At 38.3% G+C, this 24,872-nt stretch overlaps 2 protein-coding genes across 5 annotated transcripts in view; both read left to right on the top strand.

Moving 5' to 3' along the window:
* Positions 1–3,283, top strand: part of slco4a1 (solute carrier organic anion transporter family, member 4A1) — a 59,030-nt gene extending 55,747 nt beyond the window's left edge. For 2 of the 3 annotated variants that reach the window (XM_691171.8, XM_073938646.1), the window contains 2 exons: positions 1,191–1,404; positions 2,264–3,283. In XM_691171.8, the coding sequence (XP_696263.3) occupies positions 1,191–1,404; positions 2,264–2,425 (376 nt within the window). In that variant the 3' untranslated portion in view covers positions 2,426–3,283. 3 annotated transcript variants of the gene reach the window in all.
* A 13,951-nt stretch (positions 3,284–17,234) lies between these two features.
* prpf6 (PRP6 pre-mRNA processing factor 6 homolog (S. cerevisiae)) overlaps positions 17,235–24,872 on the top strand; it is a 52,324-nt gene continuing 44,686 nt past the window's right edge. The window contains exons 1-4 of one of the 2 annotated variants that reach the window (NM_212655.2): positions 17,235–17,474; positions 22,492–22,654; positions 22,743–22,861; positions 22,942–23,020. In NM_212655.2, coding sequence (NP_997820.2) covers positions 17,284–17,474; positions 22,492–22,654; positions 22,743–22,861; positions 22,942–23,020 — 552 coding nt within the window. In that variant the 5' untranslated portion in view covers positions 17,235–17,283. The remainder of the gene's footprint in view (positions 17,475–22,491; positions 22,655–22,742; positions 22,862–22,941; positions 23,021–24,872) is intronic. The other variant, XR_012398238.1, reaches the window with a different exon arrangement.

The following is a 24,872-nucleotide window of genomic DNA, read 5'->3' as shown; positions in this document are numbered from 1 at the left end:
AAGGGCTACTTTTTACTCATACTCTGAGTAATATTTACAACAGATACTTTTACTCTACTTGCACTACATTTTTAGGCAAGTAGTGGTACTTTTACTAGAGTAAGATTTTTGTGTACTCTTTCCACCACTGGTCATCTGCAACTTAGCAACTGTCAAAAGCCAGTCTGTGAACAATCGATAGCAAGTTGACTGAGTATTTGCCATTGTAGTTAAGTGTTGGGTAATTTACTTTAAAAAAGTAGTTAATGACTATTTACATAATTAAAAATGTACTTAAAATACTCTTCTGAATATTTAATTTAATTACTTGACACAATACTGCATAGAATTCCTATAAATGCTAACACTTAAGCCTGATTTATACTTCTGCGTCAAGTGACCGGCTTAACCCACGGCGCAGGCAGTTACGCCCATTTATACTTCTGCGCGCTGTCTCTGTTGGTCTGCATTAACACTTCCGAAACGCTAGTGGGCAGTGAGGTGTAAATGTTCCTCTGTGTCGAGTTTCTTCGCCTCTGTTTTGCGTTTCCTGAACACTTCCGGGATGTACAAGTGGCTCAAACTCGCTCATTTTGAGGCAGAAACCGGCGGACGTGCAACAAATTTAACTATGAGGTAAACACACAAAACTTTCCATCCGGAGCTCCTTCACGGGACTCCACACTTGTAAACAATCGCTCGCGCCATTCGCGCGGCTCTCGGTCCCGCCCAGACTCGTCAGCGCTACCAAGCCGACCAATCACAGAGCTTACGCTACGCGTCGTTGCGACGTGTAGTTACATTTTTTGAGAGGTGCACATCAGCGACGGCCACGGCGAAGGGCTATGCGTCAGCGCTGTAGCATACGCCTGCGTTTGACGCAGAAGTATAAATCAGCCTTTAGACTACAGAAATGTCAAACCGGGCCTTTTACTTTAATAAATTACTATTTTACTGTATTTTTGTAAATGCAGCATTTAAGTGAATGGTAGACAAACACACACGTGCACATGATTAACTTTATAAATTGTTGCTTAGTTTAAAAATGTTAGATAAATGCCACGTGACAACAGTATACCACCGTATAGCATACTACTGTTTCAAACTGAATTATACTGATTATAAGTTATATGTAAGCTTTAATTTTTTTCAAACACAGACAGTATTACCTAATAAAACAGATGTTTGTCATGTAATGGTGTTCACCTCAGGTGTGTTCCTGACAGTCAGAGATCATTTGGACTGGGAATCCAGTGGATCGTGGTCAGGACTCTGGGTGGGATCCCAGGCCCCATAGCGTTCGGCTCTGTGATCGACATCTCCTGCCTGCTGTGGGAGGAGCAGTGTGGGGAATACGGCTCCTGTTACCTGTACCACAACTCAGCCATGAGTCAGTACTCGCTCGTCGCCGGCATCATCTACAAGGTAGACAAATATACACTTGGATATTGTTAGAATTCCAGTAAATAATGCAGAAATGTCGCCTGAGAACCAAAGCTGACTCATTCAACATTGAATGCACTTTAGCAAATATAAAGGTCTTGAATCAGATTCGTGAATCGTGCGCTCAGTTTCACATTAATTCGGATGTACACAGAGAATATCCGTGGGATTCCGTGTACACAGTGTTTCATACATCCGAATTTTTTACTGCGTACGCACATTTACAGCTTTTTGTGCGCACGCAATGTTTTAGTGTGAATTCAACGCAAGTCTTCGTACATAAGGGCCCAGGTCTGCATCCAGACCCCTCTCACAATTTTTACAAATTTTCTTATTTAACAAATGTTTTCATTATGTATTATATTTTCACCAAAAGAAGAAAAGGTTGAACAGAAAATAACAGCGAATGCCAGTGTTTATATTGCTTTTTTACATGTAAGCTAATCAGCAAATAACCTGTTACACTAAGTGATTTTTATGGGTACCTTTGGCAAATCTTGGTTAAAAAACAAAAAAACAAATAATCTCCATTTGTTTCTTTAAAAGAAATAAAAAAATTAAGTAGTTAGCACTGCTTAATATTATTTATGGGAACATTATAATATTTTTAAGGATTCATCGATGAATAGAAAGTTGAAAAGAACAGGATTTATTTTAAGATACTTTAACAGTCTTTTTATGTGGTTGCATTACCTAGATTTAATTTGTCCTGTCTATTGGACCTGTGGTACAAAATAGCATTTTACTTACAGATCACATTCACAGCAACCTTATATGTTTACTTTAAATGAAATTGAGGGCCATTTTTATCACAAATTCAATTTCTCTCTCTCATTCACAGGTTTTAGGCACTTTTTTCTTCTTGCTGGCCACCCTGCTTTACAAGCCGCCCCCTGAGTCTCCTCAGAGCAGCTGTGAGAGCACAGATGTAGGAGAGAGCAAAGACCTCCCCATCAAAGACCACCCTGCAGAAATCATCTCCAACCCACACGCTAAATTATGACCCTAGTGCACATCTACACTGACAACTCACCTCAGAGAATGTGTGTAAGGATGAGAATGAGTGTAAGGTCAAACACCATCACTGTGCCCTGTCTTTCTTACTGGACATCCTTGCCAACATGCACTTGCGATTCATATATAGTCTTAGAACTGAAACTAGATCAACCTTGAGAGGGAAAGCCTCCGTCACAATGATAGACCAAAGGTCAGCGGTGAAACACACTGTATATTACAGTGTCCTTGTTACAGTGCAATTGTATATTTGAGGGGATAGTTCACCCTAAATTAAACATTCTGTCATTTACCCACCCTCCACTTGTTCCAAATGTGTTGCTTTCTTCTTTGCGGTAAACATAAAAAGATGATATTTTGAAGAATGCTTAAAATCAGCAGCTATTGACTTCCATTGTACTTGTTTTTTACATCCTATGGATGTCAGTGGTTGCTGGTTTCCAACATTCTTCAGAATATCTTCTTTTTTGTTCAACAAAAATTCATAAAAGTTTGGAAACTCTTGAGGATTAGTAGATAATGAGGGAATGTACAATTTGGGTGAACTTTGCTTTTAAGGCGAGACACTTCAGGCTAAAACTTTAAGATTTTGGGCCTTTTTTGGCTTTAATTTCAGGACAATGAAAAGAATACAATCAAAACTCACTATTAAGATTTTTTTCACACATAGTTCACATCTGTAGTTCGCTTCATTTGGTCTGGACCGAGGGCAATAAATAATACATTGTTGCATTTTCTGCCGTCTTTGGGTCGTTTTCACACCACACTGCTGGCTTTGGTCCGAACCAGTTGAAACGAACCAAAATGCAGTCATCTGACAAAATCCACATCTCTCATTGGCCAGATGTTGTTGAACATATTTACTGCTTATTGATTGGTTAGAATTTACGTGCAGGAAAATGCCAATGAACTCCCGCAAGTAAACAAAACCGGCAGACACAAAATGTCGTTATTACTCTGGAGGGACGACTGCGCTGACTGATTGTATCCCTGCTTTAGACAAACTATTCATTTCGAGAATGAAGCGCGGCTGCTGGTGGAAAACAATGTTTTAATGCATCGCTTGTCACTTCAGGAGGAGGCGTGAATTAATTTAGCTAAACTGCGACATGATCATCTTGCAGAAATATTACCAACGATCCATCAGGTGATGTTTTCCCCTCTCTCTCTCTCTCTCTGTTGGTAAAGAGCTGTCATCAAATATTTTTCCTCCATATCCCATAATGCACAGCGCATCGGCCTATGGCAGCTGGATTAGTCCAAAAGGCGCAGTACTTTTTGCGGTTGGACCTGTTTTATTTCGAATCATATTCTCACCACAAACGAACCGCTCCAGGGTTCGTTTGAAAGCGTACTGAGACCACCTCTTCAGGCAGGTCTAGGTACGCTTATTTGGTCGTGCAAAATGCTCAACTCGCGCAGATTCATCCGCATCTTTGCATTGAGTTAACATGTAAATCACTCACGCTTGACGCTTGAGTCTGGTGTGAACGCAACATGCTCTTGCGACAGGCGCTAGGAGCCATGGTCTTTAGCCACCTTGTTAAAGCAACCGACTTCCATGCGAAGAATCACGATCCCATCTCAGAACGGGAAGAGTGCAGTAGGACCGGCGGGGTTACATTGGTGCCGTGACCCGGATGGGAGTGAGGTTTAGGGGGGTGAGTGTGGCCAGCCAGTGAAGTGCTGTGCAGGTAAACCTTACTCCTCTGACCTCAAAAGGTTCTCTAGTGACAGGCGCTAGAGGCAGGGCCGGAGCAAGCTGAACTGCTGCTCTAGGCAGAGGACGATCATGCCGCCCTCAACCCCAACGTGAAAACGAAAGTGACCGGTTATGAAAATGAAGTGAGGTGTCGCGGACCTCTATTCCAGCGCACTATGCGCGGATATAACTAAGGATGCGCGGGTCCTGAGGGAGGAAGGGAGGGAGGTGTCGCGGACACTGCGCTCTCTATTCTGCCGCCCTATGCGCGGATATAACTGAGGACGTGCGGGTGTCGCGGACCTCAATTCTGCCGCCCTATGCGCGGATATAACTGAGGACACGCGGGTGCTGATGGAGGTGTCGCTGACGCCGCCCTCTCTATTTTGTCGTCTATGCGCAAATATATCTAAGGACGCGGGTGGTGAGGGAGGTGTCGCGGACATAACTGAGGACGCGGGTGGTAAGAGAGGTGTCGCGGATGCCGCCCTCTCTATACTGCTGCCCTAGGCGGCCGCCTAGGTCGCCTCTATGGACGCGCCGGCCCTGGCTAGAGGCCATAGTCTTTAGACTCCTTGTTAGAGCAACCCACTCCCATACGAAGAATCGCTGGTTTGATCCCAGCTCAGAACAGGATGAGTGCAGTACAACCAGAAGGGTTACATAATCAACTGACTATGAAAGTATGGTGATAAGTTTTTTTTTAAATCTCATTCACCTGCAGTGTCTTGCCTTGAATTTACAGTTATATTAGCTGAAAATATGTACTTGATATACTGTTTCAAGTACATGTAACAACGATACTGTAAAATATGGTGTTATCCATATGAATTAAACAATTAACTGAATCAACCAAAAGCTAATTGAAATCGATGTCTACTGACATTATATATATATAAGTTAAATTAAAGATTAGAGCCTTTTTTGTAAGGAAAAAGCCATAGGTGATGTGAAAAAAGAGCACTTAATATAAATGCAACAGAAAGAGATATTATTAAGTGTTACGCTTTTGTAAAATGTAGAAAATGATTAATACAATTGCTGCTCGGTTACAGTATACATGAAGGAAAACTGACAATTAGTTGCAAACTGTGCCTTTAAAAAGTTTTGCATCAATCCGCACAGTTAGAACAGAAAAACGATCTAAATGTCCTACTCATAAACCCTTAAATCTCTCTAAATTGCACTTTAATCTCACTTCTCTGATGGAAAACAGCATCTAAACCATGTACAGTAGAGAACTATGTGCCATTAAGCTGTATTTTGTCTGTATCACACACAGTTCTAGACGGCATTCTGTTACCATCTAAAGCATGTAAGACTTTTTATATTTCATTTTGAATAACAGTTTTCAAAATGTGGCAAAATGCTGTAGCTCAGGAATGAGCAGGACAGAAAGGCTTCGGTGTCACATAGAGATGCAAGGGAGAGATGAAGGTTTACAAAATGACCTTATTGCAACTGTATCCCAAGTGGGATTTTCCAGAGAAGCACTTCACTTTGAGATTACACTGGAAAATATTATTGCACTGATTTTGTTTCTGCTAAATTTACAGTTGGATGACACTGTAAAACATGAAAGGACAAAGTTATTGGTTGTTTAAACGGCATTTTATATTCCTTTTTGTATGTAGCAAGATTTTTTTGTTTTGTTTTGGAATATTGAAGTACCCCGAGCTGCTTGAATCCAAATATAAGAAGCGTAACTAACATCTCTGTTAATTTAATATGCATCTACATTTAAACTTCATTTGGTTTAACTAATACATCTTACCAATGATACACCATGTTGAGGTTTTTATTTATTATTACATGCGCATTTGTTATGGTTACTTTTCTCATGTTTTCGTTTACTAATGTGATAGATTTCGTAGGATGACATCGACTTTCATATGACCAACCCTGAATGACAATGATGCACTCAGAAGTTGACGATTTGCACAATGAATTTGAACATGCAACAACAAAGCGTGGCATGATGTTTGTGTTTGACTTGTGTTGGTTTTTGTGTATTTTTTACTCCAACAACTTGTCAAAAAGGGAGTTTGTGAGTGGGCCTGTTCTTGTCTTTATAAATGTGCGTGATTTTCTTTTCAACCCATTGTGTTTCTAATCACCTGCTACGTAATTAGTTTTGGTACTTTCTTTGTCAAGTCATTTTTATGCAGCAGTTTCGATAAAAGTTTTAAGGAACAACCCAAATACAAACTAAAGCAAGCTGTCGTTTTTTTTTTCTTCTCCTAAATCTCTTTCTATCTTTCTCTTTACTCACTAGGACACATACGGTATACACTCAACGGCCACTTTATTAGGTACACCTGTTGAACTACTTACCACAAATTTCTAATCAGCCAATCACATGGCAGCAACACTATTCAGATCATGTAGACGTGATGAAGACAATTGGCTGCGGTTCAAACGGAGCATCAGAATGGGGAAGAAACATGAGTTAAGTGACTGAACGGGGAATGGTTGTTGGTGCAAGATGGGCTGATCTGAGTGTTTCAGATACTGCTGATCTTCTGGGATTTTCACGCACTACCATCTTTAGCGCTTACAGAGAATAGTCAGAAAAAGAGAAAATATCCAGTGAGTGGCAGATCTGTGGGCACAAATGAATTGTTGATGCCAGAAGTCAGAAGGGAATGGCCAGCCTGGTTCATGCTGATAGAAAGGAAACAGTACCTTAAATCAGAGGTTCTCAAAGTGGGGGTCGGGACCCCCCGAGGGGTCGCTGGACAATGAAGGGGGGTCGCCTGGTGATTTTCAAAAATCAATTAATTTTTATTAAACCTTAAGACTTACTGTATTTTATCAACCTACTGATGAGAAAAAATAGTTGTTTATAGTTACTAGTTCTATTGGATTGCGACTTCTCGGGTAATTACATTATACTAAAGACACAGCAATACTGTCAGATGCAGCAAATTTTGTAACACTAGGTTAAACTTTCTAGCCCATTTACAGCACTGACATACATAAAAAAAACAGAATAGACTTGGGTCTATTGGTGTGTGTGTGTGCGCGTCATTGCATACAAGGTTTCTGTATTTATAACCACTACCTCAGAGAATATTGGTGGTCACGAGTCACTGGCATTCTCATTTTAGGGGTCGCGGGCTGAAAAGTTTGGGAACCCCTGACTTAAATATCCACTCGTTACAACCCAAGATCTGCAGATAAGCATCTCTGAATGCACAGCACGTCCAACTTTGAGGCAGATGTGCTACAGCAGCAGAAAACCACAGCTAGTGCCATTCCTGTCAGCTAAGAATAGTTAACTGAGGCTACAGTTAGCTCAGGCTCACCAAAATTGGACTATAGAAGATTGGAAAAATGTTGCCTGGTCTGATGAGTCTCGATTTCTGCTGTGACATTCTGATGGTAGGGTCAGAATTTGCCATCAACAATATGAAAGCATGGATCCATCCTGCATTGTATCAATGGTTTAGGCTGGTGTTGGTGGTGTAGTGGTGTGGGGGATATTTTCTTGGCACACTTTGGGATGATACAGCCTGTGGGCATTAATGATCTCTCTGCTCCCCATTCTTTGCCTGCTATTGCCCTTATTGCATTAAAAGTTTTCCTATACACTTCTTTTCCACTTCCTCAATATGCTTTTTCCATGTGTACCTGCTATCCAACCAAATCCCTAGATATTTAAATTCTTTAACCTCTTCTAATGATTTCCCATTTATTGATAATTTAATGTCCCGTCATATCTTCTTTTTCCTACGGAAGATCATTTAACATGACTTACTGATTGATATTTTCATTCATTCATTCATTTTCTTGTCGGCTTAGTCCCTTTATTAATCCGGGGTCGCCACAGCGGAATGAACTGCCAACTTATCCAGCCCGTTTTTACACAGCGGATGCCCTTCCAGCCACAACCCATCTCTGGGAAACATCCACACACACACACACACACACACACTCATAAACTATGGACAATTTAGCCTACCTAATTCACCTGAACCGCATGTCTTTGGACTGTGGGGGAAACGGGAGAAACCCACGGAGAACATGCAAACTCCACACTGAAACGCCAACTGAGCCGAGGTTCGAACCAGCGACTCATTCTTCATCTTTTAATGAAAAAAAAACGGTATTGGGCAGTACTATTAGACCATTGCTTTTCAACATAAATATTAATCATATATTTAAAGATTTAGGACCTGGGATAGCAAGTGCTCTTTACACTGATGATGGAAGCGAGGAAGAAACCTGAATCAAGTACCTAAAAATATACAAGCTGCTATAAATAAGGTAAAAAGGAGGGGTAATTTTTGGAGATTTAAAATATCAGTCAGCAACGCAGTGGCGCAGTAGGTAGTGCTGTCACCTCTCAGCAAGAAGGTATAGCAGCTTGTACATTTTTAAGTGTTTGACATTTGTGATTACAATTATTTTCCCTTCTATTCCCAGTCTCAGTATTCCTTTCCAGTTGTTTTTCATTTGTCATTAATTCCTCCACTCGTATCTCCTTTTTCTGGCAGATCTTGACTGCTTCTGCATATGAAACTTTGTGTTCCATCTTGAATTTCTGTACCTCTTTTGCTTTAAACTGAAATTCACATCATTTATATGCCAAACTGTGTGTATTCGCTAACTGAATAACTGATGTTTCCCATTTTCCCCTTTTCAGGTATTTTCCCTTCAAATGTCAGCAAAATGCTCAAGCTTTCTTGTCTATCTCGTTTACATTTTTAATCGATCTTCTCACATTGATTACTTCACCTCCTGTTACTTTTTCCATAATCTCTTCATTGGAAATATGTGTTGAAACTCCTGCAATTACCTCCATCTCATTCTTGGCTACTCCTATTCCCCTAGAACTTTTTTTTCGTTCATCTCTTTAATCCCAAGCAATTGAATAATTTGTGCAATATCCTTAACTATTAATAGCACTCTTCTTTTTCCCAGACATCTTGCCAAGCTAACTGTTCCGATTAGCTTATCTATAGCCTTAGACAGCCCAATCGGATGTATATGATTCCCTGTACCTCAAATCAAATCACTTTTATTGTCACATCATCAGCAGCATGTGTGAAAAGCTGCTGGCTCCAGACAATACAAAATACAGATGCAAATACAACGACAATGTAAAATTGACAACGATATGTACAGTGAAAAGGTGTCCACAGAGTTGTAGACAGTATTGTTTTAAGTATGGATTGGTTAAAGGGCTGTGCATGCTACATATTGATGGTGTGCAGTGAGGTGTATGGAGAGTCTGTGTGTGGTGTGTTAAGTGTTCATCAGCCTGGTAGTCTGAGGCCCCGTTTACACTAGTGCGTTTTAGTTTTAAAACGGCGTTGTAGAATGAAAACGATCCGCGTCCACACTCGTGTTTTACCCAGCGTTTCTAAACAGCTCTCCGTCCACATCAAAACGCTGAAAACGCACATCATGTGACCACACACACACTCTCGGGCAAGCGCTCCAGCATTTCTACCCAGATGAGAGCTCTGCTTGTCGGACTGCTCATCAAGCCCCTCCCGCTGGATCTAATCTCACTATATTTATTAAACGGGATATTTCATTCATGTTGTTGTCTTTATCTAACGACATAGGCCAATTCCCTGACTTTGGTCATTGGAATCTATTAAGTTACTTGTTCACGGGTAACATGTTTTGGTTAAGCGCAAAGATAAGTTAATGATTAATCCAGGTACATTGACTGATCATTTGCCTTTATTTCCTACAATGTATAAACTTATTGTATGTTATACTTTTATAATTATCGATTATTAAAACTGATATTCAGCAAAAGAGAGGGTGTGTTTCGTATTTTCACTGAAATTGAAAGGAGGCAGTTGTTATCGGCTCCGTTTTGTTATAAATATCCACACAGTGAAGATGACGCTCATATATGCAGCACGACGCCTCAACATTTCTGCTGTCTGTTAAGTTTTCTAATATTAAAAAGAAAATAAGCAGTTCCTTATATCATGTTTACATTTTATTGTTGAGAAAGTGAAACAACGTAGCCAAGGTGATGTGAATGAAGTTATAAAGTACACTGTTCCCTTTGAAGATTTACCCGTGTCCTCGGTATGTTTTCCATATCAAACTGAGAAGGGAGAGACTGCAGCCTTGATCAAACTTGCGAAGTCTTAACTTACAAGAAGAGGATGCGAGACTGAACTGTGTGTGTTAGGCTACTTAATATTGAGGAAAAGCCCCAATCAGATAGGCGAACGTTTGCAGCCCCGCCTCCGTTTTCAGATGTCTCCGTCATTCCCCATCCACACTGAGACGGAGCAGCAGATTTTCAGAATGAAAACGGCCTCTCCAGCATTTTCGAAACGCTCTGTTTTCGGCGCTCGAGAACTCCGGCGTAGTGTGGACGGATGGCGTAACCGTAGCAAAACTTAAGCGTTTTCAAACTAAAACGCATTAGTGTAAACGGGGCCTGAGGGAAGAAGCTCTCCTTCAGCCGGCTGGTGCATGGTCGGGTGCTGCGGAACCGTCTGCCTGAGGGTAGCAGAAAGAAAAGTCTATAGGTTGGGTGGCTGGAGTCACTGATAACTCTCTTGGCTTTCCTCGTGCACCGCCTGGTGTAGATGTCCTGGAGGGAGGGAAGCTCACCTCCTACTACGCGTCCAGCAGTTCGCACAATCCTATGTAGGCGTTTGCAATTGCTGCTGGTGCTGTTTCCATACCAGGTGGTGATACAGTCAGACAGGATGCTCTCTACCTTTTTCAAACGTCATCAATACTTTATATCCTGATATTACATTTAGCGTTTGATCATTCCTATTATCTTTCTCACTCGTTTTGGTCTTTTTTTATTTCCGTTTACCACATTATGCGTGTCCTCATAGTCTTCCTGTTCTTTATTCATGGCTTTCTTACGTTTAGAGTTTTTCTTTTAGGAAAATACTTCTGTAATACTTTCATTCATCATTGACTCATCCAAGTCATCATATGTGATTGCACAACAAACACAGCTCAGATCAAGCGATGACTGGTTATTTGCTTACTGTCAACCCTCCCGTTTTTCCCGGGATTCTCCCGTATTATACTGTTCTATCTCGCTATCATCCCGTAAAGGTATTTTCCCGTATTTTCAGTCTTTCTCTGAACAGCCGAGCCTACCTGTACGCAATCAATACCGCCGAACCACCAGGGGTCGCCCCTTGCTCTAAAACGTGAGTCTTTTGTGCTTTCGCTTTGTTTAGGAATGAAAACACTTATAAATAAATATTAAAAATGGCGTGATTCCATTTCCTTTTGATTACAGGTGCCGTCGCCCATCCTATACAATCCTTAAAACAGTCATAATGGTGCATGACTGTCTCCATAGTGATAAATAGACGCTGTTTACCAAACGCACTCTGTACACGCGATTTAAAGCCGAGAGAGAGTCTGGCTTTTGGGTGCGTGTTTAAACAGACATACACACATAATTAATAATAATAACTTGTAAGGATGTCGATCTTTGTAGGGTTTTTTTTCCAAACACTTCTAATTTCGTCTTAAATGAGCTAAAAAATTTAGGAAAGCAGTCGAATGCCTTAATTATAACATTAGATGTGTGCATTTTTAAAGTGACACCTCTTATTTAATGTAATAAAAAAATGAATAAATAAGAGATTCATTCGTTACTTTTTAATCAGAATGTGTAAGTTATGCAGTGGAGAAACTGCTAATGAGATTGATAGCTTGATTGCATTTCATTATAACAGCTATTAATTTTAATAAGCTGAACTGTTTGTTAATTTATTTGCTGCTAATGTATATATTCATTTTTTCTTTTGTTAATACTAATTTAAAAACATTACTGACCATTTACCTGTTTATTTACAATGAAACAGCTACAAATGAACATATTTAGTAATTTAAGAATTTTTTTTTGGGGGGGGGGGGGGGGGGTGATGATGGTGGAATCCCTTATTATGGTGGGCATATCCCTTATTTTCACATCCCAATGTTGACAGGTATGTTAGGCTACGTTCACACTGCAGGCAAATGTGGCACGAATCTGATTTTTCCCCCTCATGTGACTCAGGTGATGACAGTGTGAACAGCCAAAACCGCATGGAATCTTATATAATAATAAAGTTATTATTTATTAAGAAATGATACAGATATCGCTAACTCCAACTTGTTGTTGTTGTTGTTGTATTTGTTGTTGTCTCTGAATCCGTAACTTCTGCAGTTTCCCCTATTCTCAGAGAGGCTTTTATACACCTCTTAACAACCACCAGTTAGCAATGGGCGTACACAAATGCTTAATGCATAACATCTGCTGCATTATGCAACATCCAGTTACTTGTGCCAATACACACTGAGAGAAGCAATATTCACCACAGGCGTCCAGCAGCTGACAAAACAAGCTCCATTCTGTAACAATGGTGACTGAAAATTCTCAGACATAACCAAAATAACATTGCAAACTCACAAGTCTTTCCTTGTTACTTAACATAAAATATCACAATGTAATCATCCTGCCTATCCTGTCACATCGACAGCAAACAGAAAGTCTGCAAGTTCTAGCAGTCTATGCTAGGTCAGTGATACCCCTACTAAAAAAAAAGAAGCTTAAACCAGCCTTGGCTGGTTTTAGCTGGTCGACCAGGCTGGTTTCAGAGGGGTTTTGGCCATTTCCAGGCTGTTTTCCAGCCTGGTCTTAGCTTGTCAGGCTGGGAGATATCGGAGGCCGGCCAGTAAGGCCGTACTCACACTAGATACAGTTGCCTCGAACCGGGCCAAAGCACGCTTGTCCCCCCTCCCGTCTCCCCCGACGGCCCGCGCTCACACCACAAACGGGCTTCGCCACGCTTACGTCATCGCTGCTGCGCTGTTCAGTGAGAAGCGCTCTCTCACTCAGCAGCACAGTGGAGATTTCTCTAGTTATATCGTTTCAGTCATTTGATATGCAGTCAAATATTTCGCCAAACAGTCCTTAGGGATGCGGTGACACGCAGTCAGATATTTCGCCGAACAGATCCGCCACTTTTGGCGCTCATAAACAATCATAAAGCTCTCGTGCTGCAGGAATGAGGAGGTTTGCTGAAGGTGCGCAGCTGTCGTGCAGTGAGGGGTTTGTGTCTTTAATAAACTACGACAGTTTGCGTTCACTGAACAGTAAGAACTATTAATAAATCCTTATGAAACAGTCCCTTAAAAGTCACGTCTCGCTTTCAGTTTCGGGCACAAAGCCCAAGTGAACCGGGCTCAGGCACACATCTTCCCACCGGGCCAGGGCCGGCCAAGTGAACCGTGCTTGAGCCCGATTCAGCGCACTCACACTTCTCAAACGATCCGGGAAACAGGCCTGGGCACGGTACGGATGGCATAGTGTGAGTAGGCCCTAAGTGCTGTGCAGGTAAATCTCACTCATCTGACCACTAAAGATGCTCTTGCGACAGATGCTATAGAGGCCATGGTCTTTAGCCTCCTTGTTAGAGCAGTCGACTCCCATGCGGAAGGACCAGCGGGGATACATTGGTGCCGTGACCCGGAGGGGAGTGAGGTTTAGGGGGGTGAGTGTAACTGAGGTCAGCCAGTAAGTGCTGTGCAGGTAAACCTCTCTCATCAGATATATTGGAATCTTTTTTGGGGAATGTTCAATCCACTTTAATAGGGTATATGCCGAGCTAGTGCTGTTCCCATGCTGATACACTTCCGGTGACCTGTTATTGTGAACTTTTTTCCATTTTATACGGTTCCTTATACAGCATCGATGTTTTACAGCATCGATGTTGTCATTAAAATACATTCAGTTAAATAAACTGTAGCATTTATTTAGTTGCTCAAGCGTAAAACGAGACAAAAAGCTGTTTACTCGCACACGCCGTCAGAATCGGCAGACTAACGCAGAAGCTCCATTGAATATACCGGGGTAAAAATAAATGCTCATATTATAAAGATTTGGCAGGGGAAATGTAATTTAATGCAGTGCTTCTTGTACAATCTGAGACCCACTTTATATCGGATATCACTCAGCCAGTGGAGATCGCTGATTTTTAAAGAAAACAGACCTTAAACGCACCGGATTTTGCATTGACATTCAATTTTACGGAATCGCTTAACCCAGTTTACTGGCAAATTAAAAGTCCTATTAGCATGCTTCGGCATATACCCCATTTGTTACATAAACTTAATGAATTTGTGTTGGGAGAACATGAATGAATTGTGTGGAACCCTGGATTTTTTTACAGTGCAGATAGATAGATTCAGAGAAAGACATTTTTTTCTCTGAAATAATGTAATTTTCCATTATTCATTACACAATTTAGAATATATGTACTTTGCTTATATGCTTAAACTGTTTTTTTGCTGTTAGGAGAAATTCAGACAGGAATAAGCTTTACCTCAGAAGAGAAAACTGTTGATGGTTCTTTAAATTTGATGTCCTCAAATCAGTTACACAGACTTAAAAAAATACATTTGCTGTTTGTTCAAACTACTTGTTTAAAATGAGCTGAAACAACACAATTTTTGATGTTTTTTGTGACTCCCTAATTGATTTATCTTCAATCCACTTCAATTTGTAAAAAGTAAACTTAATTCCTTCATGTTGTCTCAAAACAAATTGTGTCTCTTTTTAGGGTAATTGATCCATGTTAAAACCCTTTTTATGGTAATAGGCCAATGATACAAATTGTGTTTGATTATTTCTGCACACCTGCATAGTTGAAATGAAAGCATCTAAGTGGTAAAATACAAATGGTTCACATGTAAGTGCTGTTTTGAGATACTTGATAAGCCTCTGCTGCCCTTTGTAGACACTCACACTGATGAGCTCAAACTCATAGCTCTGATGTTGTATATTAATTTCACATTTCAGACGTTACAAGCGGGATTAATGCTCTTCATGTTACACACCGTCTAGGGATGGTGCACAACATGAAAGACAAGACAACAAAAATAAATTCAATGATTTATTGGGGTTTGAATTCGGGAGCTGACAAGGCCAAAATAATAAACAAAAATGTCTCTATGTTAAATCTCTAACTTACCTGATCAAAAAGAAAAGAAAAGAAAGTACAATTCTCTACCCTAACTACCTAACAGAAAAACTTATAATTAATAAGCTAATTCAAGAACTAATAAATTATTAACAAATTAAAGAACTTAATAGTGAAAATATTAATAATATTTTAGTCCAAATAAAAAGAACTGACTATTAAGAACTACATTATTCTTGGCTATTATTAATGATTTTTAAAAACTATTTAAAATCAAAATGAAATGATCCTTGTTGAATTCAATTATACTAATCAAATTCATAAAATATACGATTATAGGCCTACGTGTAATAGTACTAATCAAATTAATAAAATGTACTATTATAAATTTTGGCTTTGCTTGTTTGATGCTTCTTACACACTGAAAAAAATATTCATTGAATTAACTGTTGTACAGTAACTGATAACAATCTATACGGGCTGAATTTAAACATTAATTTAATTCTTTTTTTCCGACTTAGTCCCTTTATTAATCAGGAGTCTCCAACTTATCCAGCATATGTTTTACGCAGCAGATGCCCTTCCAGTATTAGAAAAAACCCATACACTCTTGCATTCACACATATACACATACTTATTCAATTTACCAATACCCCATGTCTTTGGAGTGTGGGGGAAACCAGAGCACCCACAGAAACGCGAACGGGAGAACATGCAAACTCCACACAGAGAAATACCAACTGACCCAGCCATGGCTTGAAACAGCAACCTTGCTGTCGAACCAATTTAAACAAACAACTTAAATTTAGTAGTCACAAGTGTCTTCTGTTGAACATTGATTCATTAATGTTCTTTTTGGCTTAGTCCCTTTATTAATCTGGAATTGCCACAGCAGAATGAACCGCCATCTCATACAGCATTTGTTTTACGCAGCGGATGCACCCGGAGCAAACACGGGGAGAACATGCAAACTCCACACAGAAATGCCAACTGACCAAGCCGAGGCTTGAACTAGCGACCTTTTTGCTGTGGTGCGACAGCACTACCTAGTCCGCCACCGCATCACCCTCTTCTGTTGAACACAGAAATGTAATTTTAAATGCTGTAAATCAAGAAACCCCTGATTTCAGTTTTTAACATTGTTTGAAATATATTTGTGTGTGTGTGTGTGTGTGTGTGTGTGTGTGTTCAACAGAAAAAAGTAAACTCCTAAAATTTGGAACCACTTGAGGTTAAGAAAGTATATCAGTGAACTAACTTATCCCTTTAAAATGAAAGAGAAAGAAAGACTGCGGTTCACTCACAATTTGTCTTATTTTCCCCTTTCATGTCACGTAATTCAACCCCAACAGTAAGCACAAAGAAAAGAAAAGGTAATTTCCAGAGAGGCTTATAATTTCACTTATAATTTTTTCTTCTTTTTCTCTTTGCCATTTCTTTTCCTTTCCTTATAGCTATTTTAATGTTAAACTTAATTATTACCACAATTATTAGTTACATTTGCCTCATTCCAGCTATTTCTAATTATATATTTTGCTTCCTCTGTACATTTGTCAATATATCTTTGGTTATTTTCCAGCATTAAAACTTTTTTTCCGTTGTTGTGTGTAGTTGTATTTAATGACAGAAAATGTTCTGGTTTGGTGTTGAATATCTTATATTTAAACTCAAAATTAAAAATTCAGTTTTCTTGTCAAGATATTTTTTAGATTTTCAACAATAATAACAAAACTTTGGAGCAAAAATTGTTTATTAATTTAATGATAATATGCAGTATGTGAAGTACCATGTACACAAACAAAAATGGTCCAATGATAAGCCTAATATTCATTTGTTTAAAATTAAATTAAATTTAAATAGAAACCCTAAAAGACACAAAAAATATAAAAAAGCTATAAGAATGTATGCAATTTTGAAATCCTTTTCTTATACAATTTTTTTGTAATTTCTATATCCCCTGTAATTTTATTTTTTATTATTTTTTTTCTCTACTGAGTTGTTCCTTTGATGTAAAAAACATGTAAACATTGTATTCCTCATTTTTGTATATAATAATTTAAAAAATAAATAAATAAAAGGTAAATTTAGGTTAAGCTACTTCACTCTGCCAATCCTGTGAGGGCGCTGTTTTTGGCATCGACAGGTTCCAAAAGAAGACTTTTATGTTGCAGGAAACGCGACAGTGTTGTTCCGGAAGTGGAGCGTGTTGTCGTCAACGCATCGATGGCGAGCTCCGCAGCGAAACAACCCCCCAAAAATGCAAGCAAAGCCCCGTCCGGAGGGGCCGGCGGGGCTGCGGCGGGAGCAGCGGCAATGCCGCTCGCTTCTCCGCTCATGGGAGGCTTGAACAAGAAAAAGAAGCCGTTTCTCGGCATGCCTGCACCGCTGGGTTACGTACCCGGTCTGGGCAGAGGGTGAGATCCATACATTCAATATATACAGGCGGCAAAACAACACAACACGTGTTATTATTTATATTAGCATTAACTTACCTGACATTCCGACATCTATATAAATTTGTAAACATTATCATGTCTAGCTGATGTGTTGAGGCTGCCATAATTTTAGCTTGTGTGTAACGTAACTTAATATAATGTGTTCTGTCTTGATATTTTTTGACGTATTTTGACGTAATTGTGTTATTTTTTCACACATTATAATGTTTCATTATAATAATTTAATACATTATAATAATACAAATATAATGTACAAATACATTATAATAATACATTATAATAAACTTGTCACTACACTGATAATTTTATGCTATAATAATAATGCAGCAAAACATTAATATAAAATATTGTTTTAGTTTACAGTCATTGTTTCATAACATTAGATATACTGTAAAATATATAGATTGAGATCAAATTGATTTTATATTCACACTGAAATTGTTCCGAGGCGACTTGTGACATAGAGGTAAAGTTAGTTTTATATTGGGATATTGAGACATTCTCCTTAATAATACAATGTCAGAAAAGTATGTTTTGCAAATTCTAAATAGTGAAATCATATTAGCAGCAAATGACTATTAAAGTACAGTATTGTTTACAGTTAGATAGTGCTAATGTTGTTTACAAGTCATACTTGCATGCTAATTCCGATCCAATATTCAAAGTAACATTGTAAACAATATAGAGACTGCTAAATGAACAAATGTGCGAATATAAATCCAACTTTACCTCCATACTTGTGACATGCTCCCTGTATTTTTTACCATGGTACATTGAATATTGGGTCTAAAATCATATGTAAGTATGACTTCAAAACAGCATTAGCACTGTTTGTTTGACCATGAGCAATGTTGTACTTTGATAGTTATTGACTGCTAATATGATCTTACTGTTTAGTATTTGCAAAGAATACTTTTCTGAAATTATGTTAAAGACAAATTCCGAATGTATGGATCTAAAACCAATTTTACCTCAATAATTTAAAGTTTAGTCCTATGTAGGCGCACAATTTTGTATGTAGGTACAATTTTGGTTTTATATTCACAAATTCACACTTTTCCCTTCTTAATATAAGTTCAGTAGTGTATTCTTTGCACATTCTAATTAAGGGGATCATATTAGCAGCCAATGGCTATTTAAAAAGTAGAACATTGTTCACAGTCAATTGACCTTATTCTAAGATGCGAAAGTGCGCCTGTTTTTGCGATTGTCTTAGAACTTCCGATTCAGTCGCCTATGGGAGAAATGACTAGGAATAATAAACGGCAGAAAATGGCCAAACTACTTGCTCAACAAACAAATGTTTGCATGACTACACAAACCAAGTAGCATAATATAATAAGAAAATAATAAATAGTACTACTGTTGTTTGCATGTGATTTCAGACTGAATATTCAAAGTAGCAGTAAACCATATTGGGGCTTCGTCACAAATTGTCACTGTACAAAAATGAGTGAATGTGTGAATATAAAACCAACTTTACCCCAATAGCCATTAGTGTGATTTACAGTATCATGAAGGTGTTGTGGGGAAGTTTTCTGTAATAGCGTAATAACAAAAATGAGTCTACAGTTTCTAATTTCCTAGCTTCAATCTATATCAATGTTTGGAGTACATCAAATGTTTCAATCCTCAGTTCACCCAAAAATGTAAATTTCCTCTCAATCAAGTGGTTCTAACCGTTTATGAATTACTTCTGTTGACACAAAACAAGATACATTGAATAATTTGGAAATCAGGAGCTATTGATATCCATAGTTGAATCAAAAATACTATGGAAGTCAATAGAGTATATGCCGAAGCATGTTAATAGGACTTTTAATTTGCCAGTAAACTGGGTTAAGCGCTTACGGCGAATTGAATGTCAATGCAAAATCCGGTGCGTTTAAGGTTTGTTTTCTTTAAAAATCAGAGATCTCCACTAGCTGAGTGATATCCGATTTAAAGTGGGTCTCAGATTGTACAAGAAGCACTTCATTAAATTACATTTCCCCCGTCATATGTTTATAATATGAGCATTTATTTTACCCCAGTATATTCAATGTAGCTTCTCCCCTAGCCTGCCGATTCTGACGGGCGCGTGCGAGTAAACAGCTTTTTGTCTCGTTTTACGCTTGAGCAACTAAATAAATGCTAAAGTTTATTTAACTGAATGTATTTTAATGACATTGCAACATCGATGCTGTATAAGGAACCGTATAAAATGGAAAAAAGTTCACAATAACAGGTCACCGGAAGTGTATCAGCATGGGAACAGCACTAGCTCGGCATATACCCTATTGCTGCTTTTTTCCAGCATTCTTCAGAATAACTTGAACAGAAAAAAGAAACTCAGATTTGGAACAAGTGGAGAATCAGTAAATGATGACAGAATTTTTATTTTTGGGATCAATTTTTAGGGTTTTATAAACTTTTGTTAACGCCTTGGGAACATCAATAATCAGGAAGTAGTTGGATTTTTTACAAAAGTTGCCTGTGACAGCAGCAATCTGAATATTTAATATGTAACAGCATTCAAACGCTTAATAATAATGAATCATTATTCACTATTTGCTGAAATGCCCACATTGTAAATATACATGTTCATTATGTCAATATGTGGTTTCAGCATTGGCATCGACTCATCAGCAATAGTCATATCGCAGAATCTGCAATGTTGATTTGGGATTATATAGTTTAGGATTATAAATATTAAGATTTAGGATTATATAAAATACATGAGATTTGTTGAGTTTATGTACTTTAACCTTAATGGAGTAAAAGTTTTATCATTTGCACGTTTTTTTTTTAATAAAGTATTTCCAAATAGAGCTATTCAAATCATCTGGTGAAATTAGATATAGAAATTACAATATATTGCAGAAATACAAGATATTTCTCAAATATATAGAATATTATCAACAGATTTTTCCAATATCATTCAGCCCTTATTGATATATTGAATATCGTTGAAAGTCCAGGTGAAATCAAAATTTAAAATCTTTTTTTTTTTTGCTGCTGTAAATTGTTAGACTTGGGGGGAAAAATCAGTGTGTTTGTTTTGGTCATCTTCTTTTAAAAATCTGACCTTTTTTCCACTCTGGAGGGGTGTTACGTTCTTTTAGATGTTATATTAAACTAGGAGTAGATGACATAACATACAATAGTTTAATGTGTGTGACAAGCGGATGGAGAAAAAAATAAACTGAAAACCAAATCTCACTGCAATTATTTATTGCCCATACATCCAATGAAACCAGTGAAAATATATAATACAATGAAAGAAAAATATTTACAATGATTAAATGATGAATTACCTGGGGGGAGAGGAAGTACTTGAATGCGCTTAAATCAAAGAAATAAATATAACAAAACTCAGTAACTGTTTTCACCAAACTAAACTAAATATAAAAAGAAAAGCATGAAAAAAAAAACATCTTCAACATACCAAACGTCTTAACTAAACTGCTCTAACTAAGAACAAAACATGCAGAAAACAGCACATTCTCCTGAACCTAATGAACTAATACAAAATATGCATCTGAATGTTGTATTTGTATATCGCACGACTTACTCACACCTACACCTCTCCGAGGTATCACTCAAACATGTCAGTTAACAGGACAAGTTCACAAGCAAACACATTAAATTAATCTCAAACTTTAGACAAGAGCATTAAACACAATCAAAACACATTCTCTCAGACTAGCCCTCGCAAGAGAGACTGTCCTCAGAGAGACCCACAGAAAGAATAAGAGCGAGAAGTGGCGAGAAGGAAAGAGACAGAGAGATCGCCATTGCAGTTTGGGCTCGGCTTTTAAACGCTACGCCAACCAGTGATTGGTGGCGCAAACCCAGCGTCAGCAGGCAACATCATCAGCACGAAATGCGGATCCTCCAATGCCATTCGTACCTGCGACACATGCATGAAACGACAAACCCACATACAAACAAACGCACACACTTATCCAAATTACGTTCTGCAAGCGAATGTTACAAGTGGCTATCTATCACTGATGTCAGTTTGACAGCTTGTGTGAAATGTTTAGTCACGCCCCTCTAACCGTTAGTTTGCTGTCAGTCATAGATGTATACACTAGATATCGCATAGGGACCCTGAGCATGCGTCAATAGAGCCTCTACATTGGTACAGTGCTCCCAGAACAAATGTCATTCAACCGCACTAGTCAAGACAGTGTTATTATGTGAAGATGCTGGACTTTAGCGCTGTCTATGGGTGTAGTAACGACCAAACAAAGAAAACAAAGCACAAAGGCAGAACATTTCATAGGTAATATTGAGTTTTTTTTCTGTTTTTGTATGTTCTGAACTTTTGTGCTAATCAGGTAACATTATGGATGATAGTCACTTACTGCATTCACCATAAGGCAAAGCAGCTCCAACTCGCACTAAACACTCGGCTTATGCTATTTTTGTTGAATAACAAACAATGCAAAAGAAATATGACAACGAGATGCTGCGCTGCCAGAAACTGGTATTGATGTCGGCTAGTGAAAGAGTCGTTCGGTGGATTCATTCACAAACGAATCGCTCCCTCCGTCAGTATGAGGAGTGAAAGCAGGAGAGGAGGTGTGTTTCAGGACATGATTTGATTAAATTTAACAGGGAGGGTGAATAGTACATTTCTGTACACACAAACACAAGCTTTTTGTCAGGAATGCCCATGCAGTCACTGATCCATCAATGTAGAAAAATAATGTAAAATTATAATTTTCGCAATTAGAAAAAAAAAAAATTACATATTCACATCCAGGAAAACTCCCGATCATAGATATATGTGTATATGTGTATATCTCTGGCTTTGGATGGCCACAGAACCTCCACTGTACCTTGGTCCCGCATTCATTTCAAAGGAGCGCTACCCTGTACCAAGATGGCAATGCAAGAAGTTTGCTCCAGTCTTCGATGTAATAAAATCTATTGGAAACCATATGCTGAATTTCTTTGTTGAGTTGTAATTCAATGTGCTCTGCAGTGCCACGGGTTTCACCACACGATCTGATATCGGTCCTGCTCGTGATGCCAATGACCCAGTTGATGATCGCCACGCACCTCCGGGGAAGAGGACGGTGGGTGATCAAATGAAGAAAAGCCAGGATGATGATGACGAGGATCTCAACGACACCAATTATGATGAGGTACATTTCGCAGGCGTCATATTGAGTTGATGTGCCAAAATGCAGCAGAATATTATTAATCTATGCCTCTATATCCTGTATCCTCTAGTTTAACGGCTATGCGGGCAGTCTGTTCTCCAGCGGGCCGTATGAGAAAGATGACGAGGAGGCCGACGCTATTTATGCTGCACTGGATAAAAGAATGGATGAGAGACGGAAAGAAAGAAGGTGAGCTTGACCTTTCTTCTGTCGTCTACACTTGCTGTTTATGTAGAGCGTTTGGGTTGATTTGACTAATGTGTCTGCAGGGAGCTGCGAGAGAAAGAGGAGATTGAGAAGTATCGTATGGAGCGGCCTAAAATTCAGCAACAGTTCTCAGACCTGAAGGTTTGTGTGGCTTTTATAAATATCAAAAAAAAAGTTGAAGAATCCTAAGATTCTTCAGAATAGTCCAAGTTTAGCGTGAAGACAAATAAAAAAGGATCAGACTATGCAACAGGTTTCCATCAGTTAAATGTTATGATTTATTTCAAAACTTGAACGAATGATCTGTCTAACTTTTACAGCATTTATCAATTAACATAGTGTAAATATTAAGGGTGTAACGATATTACAAACCGAACCAAAATATTGCGATACAGCAACCACGATACAGAGTACCGCGGTACTGTCATGCTCCTGCTTCCCATTGTTGAGGTTGACGTAACTTGTCTCTAACTAATTGAACCAATTTAAACACGTCTTTATTTATATCACGTCTTTATATTTGATTAAATTGTATTAGTAATGATGAGCTTTTGTTCTAAATATTATATTCTAAAGTTAGTATTTTCCAAGTACGTCATGTTATGTGACTTGACTGAGCGATCACTAGGCCCACACGGAATCTGCGCGCGCAGAATTCCGCAGATGTTTCGCAGATTTTCAGCAGAATTCCGCAGATTTCTGCTGATTTTTAGCCCATTATTAATTCTGTTTATTTACTTGAGTAAATGTGTAAATCAGAATTTATTCAGTTTTTATTCAGTAATTTATTACTTTTTATTTAATATATTATGGTTTTAGTTATGATACTCCGCTGGATACTCCCAAAATAATTCCGCAGAAATCCGCAGATTTTTTACCAAAATTCTCAGCTGAAATAGCAAAAAACGTCCGCAGATTCCGTCTGGCCCTGATCACACTCGGTTACTACTGTATACGCAGGATGGCTGCTTCACATAGTATTGAGATTGCAGATCCCCCAGACACAGTTAAGTCCCCTGTGTGGGAACATTTTGGCTTTCCAGTGGAGTACAGGAACAGAATTCGTGTTGTAGACAAAGCGCACGCCTATCTGTCGTAACTTTCATGAAACGTACTTATAAGGAATAGCATTTAAAAAGTGTGGTAATTTCACGATGTGAGGGTGTAAGCAAAAGACTGACGACAGAACTGCCAACAAAAGTTATTTAATGTACAAAAGTGAAACCAGAATAATGCCCAAATATATACAAAAAAGAGAAATATTTACACTAATAAAAATAATATAATAAAGGATCAAATTCAAACAAAGTATCAAACAAAAATTTGTTCAACTGGAGTAAGGGTACGATAGTGAAGCCATACAAAAGAAATAAATAAAACAATTCTAGCTCTTATTATTGCAAAGATAACATAAACATAACCTATGTCTAATAACTGATTTATTTTATCTTTGCCATGAGGGCAGTAAATAATATTTGACTAGATATTTTTCAAGACACTTCTATACAGCTTAAAGTGACTTTTAAAGGCTTAACTGGGTTAATTAGGTTAAATAGGCAGGTTAAGGTAATTAGGCAAGTTATTGTATAACGATAGTTTGTTCTGTAGACTGGAAAAAAAATTGAGGCTAAAAAAGGGGGCTAATAATTTTTGACCTTAAAATGTTTTAAAAAAAATAAAAAAATGCCTTTATTCTAACCGAAATAAAACAAATAATACTTTCTCCTGAAGAAGAAATATTATCAGACATAATGAGAACATTTCTTCGCTCTGTTTAACATCATTTTGAAAATATTTGAAAAAGAAAAAAAAATCAAAGGGGGTTTAATAATTCTCACTTTAACTGTTTGTAAATATGTAATTTGCTAAAGAAAAGGTTGATAATGCACCTTGAAAATGCACCTTAAATTTGGCTAGAAAAGGTGCGGTTGCTGACATGGCACTAAATAAAAAAAAAATACATATGCTAGAAAAGGTGCAAGAACCATAGAAG

This window comes from Danio rerio, chromosome 23, assembly GCF_049306965.1.
Source record: "Danio rerio strain Tuebingen ecotype United States chromosome 23, GRCz12tu, whole genome shotgun sequence".
Taxonomy (NCBI): domain Eukaryota; kingdom Metazoa; phylum Chordata; class Actinopteri; order Cypriniformes; family Danionidae; genus Danio; species Danio rerio.
Note: the sequence above shows the minus strand (reverse complement) of the source record. Positions and strands in the feature narration are given on the sequence as shown.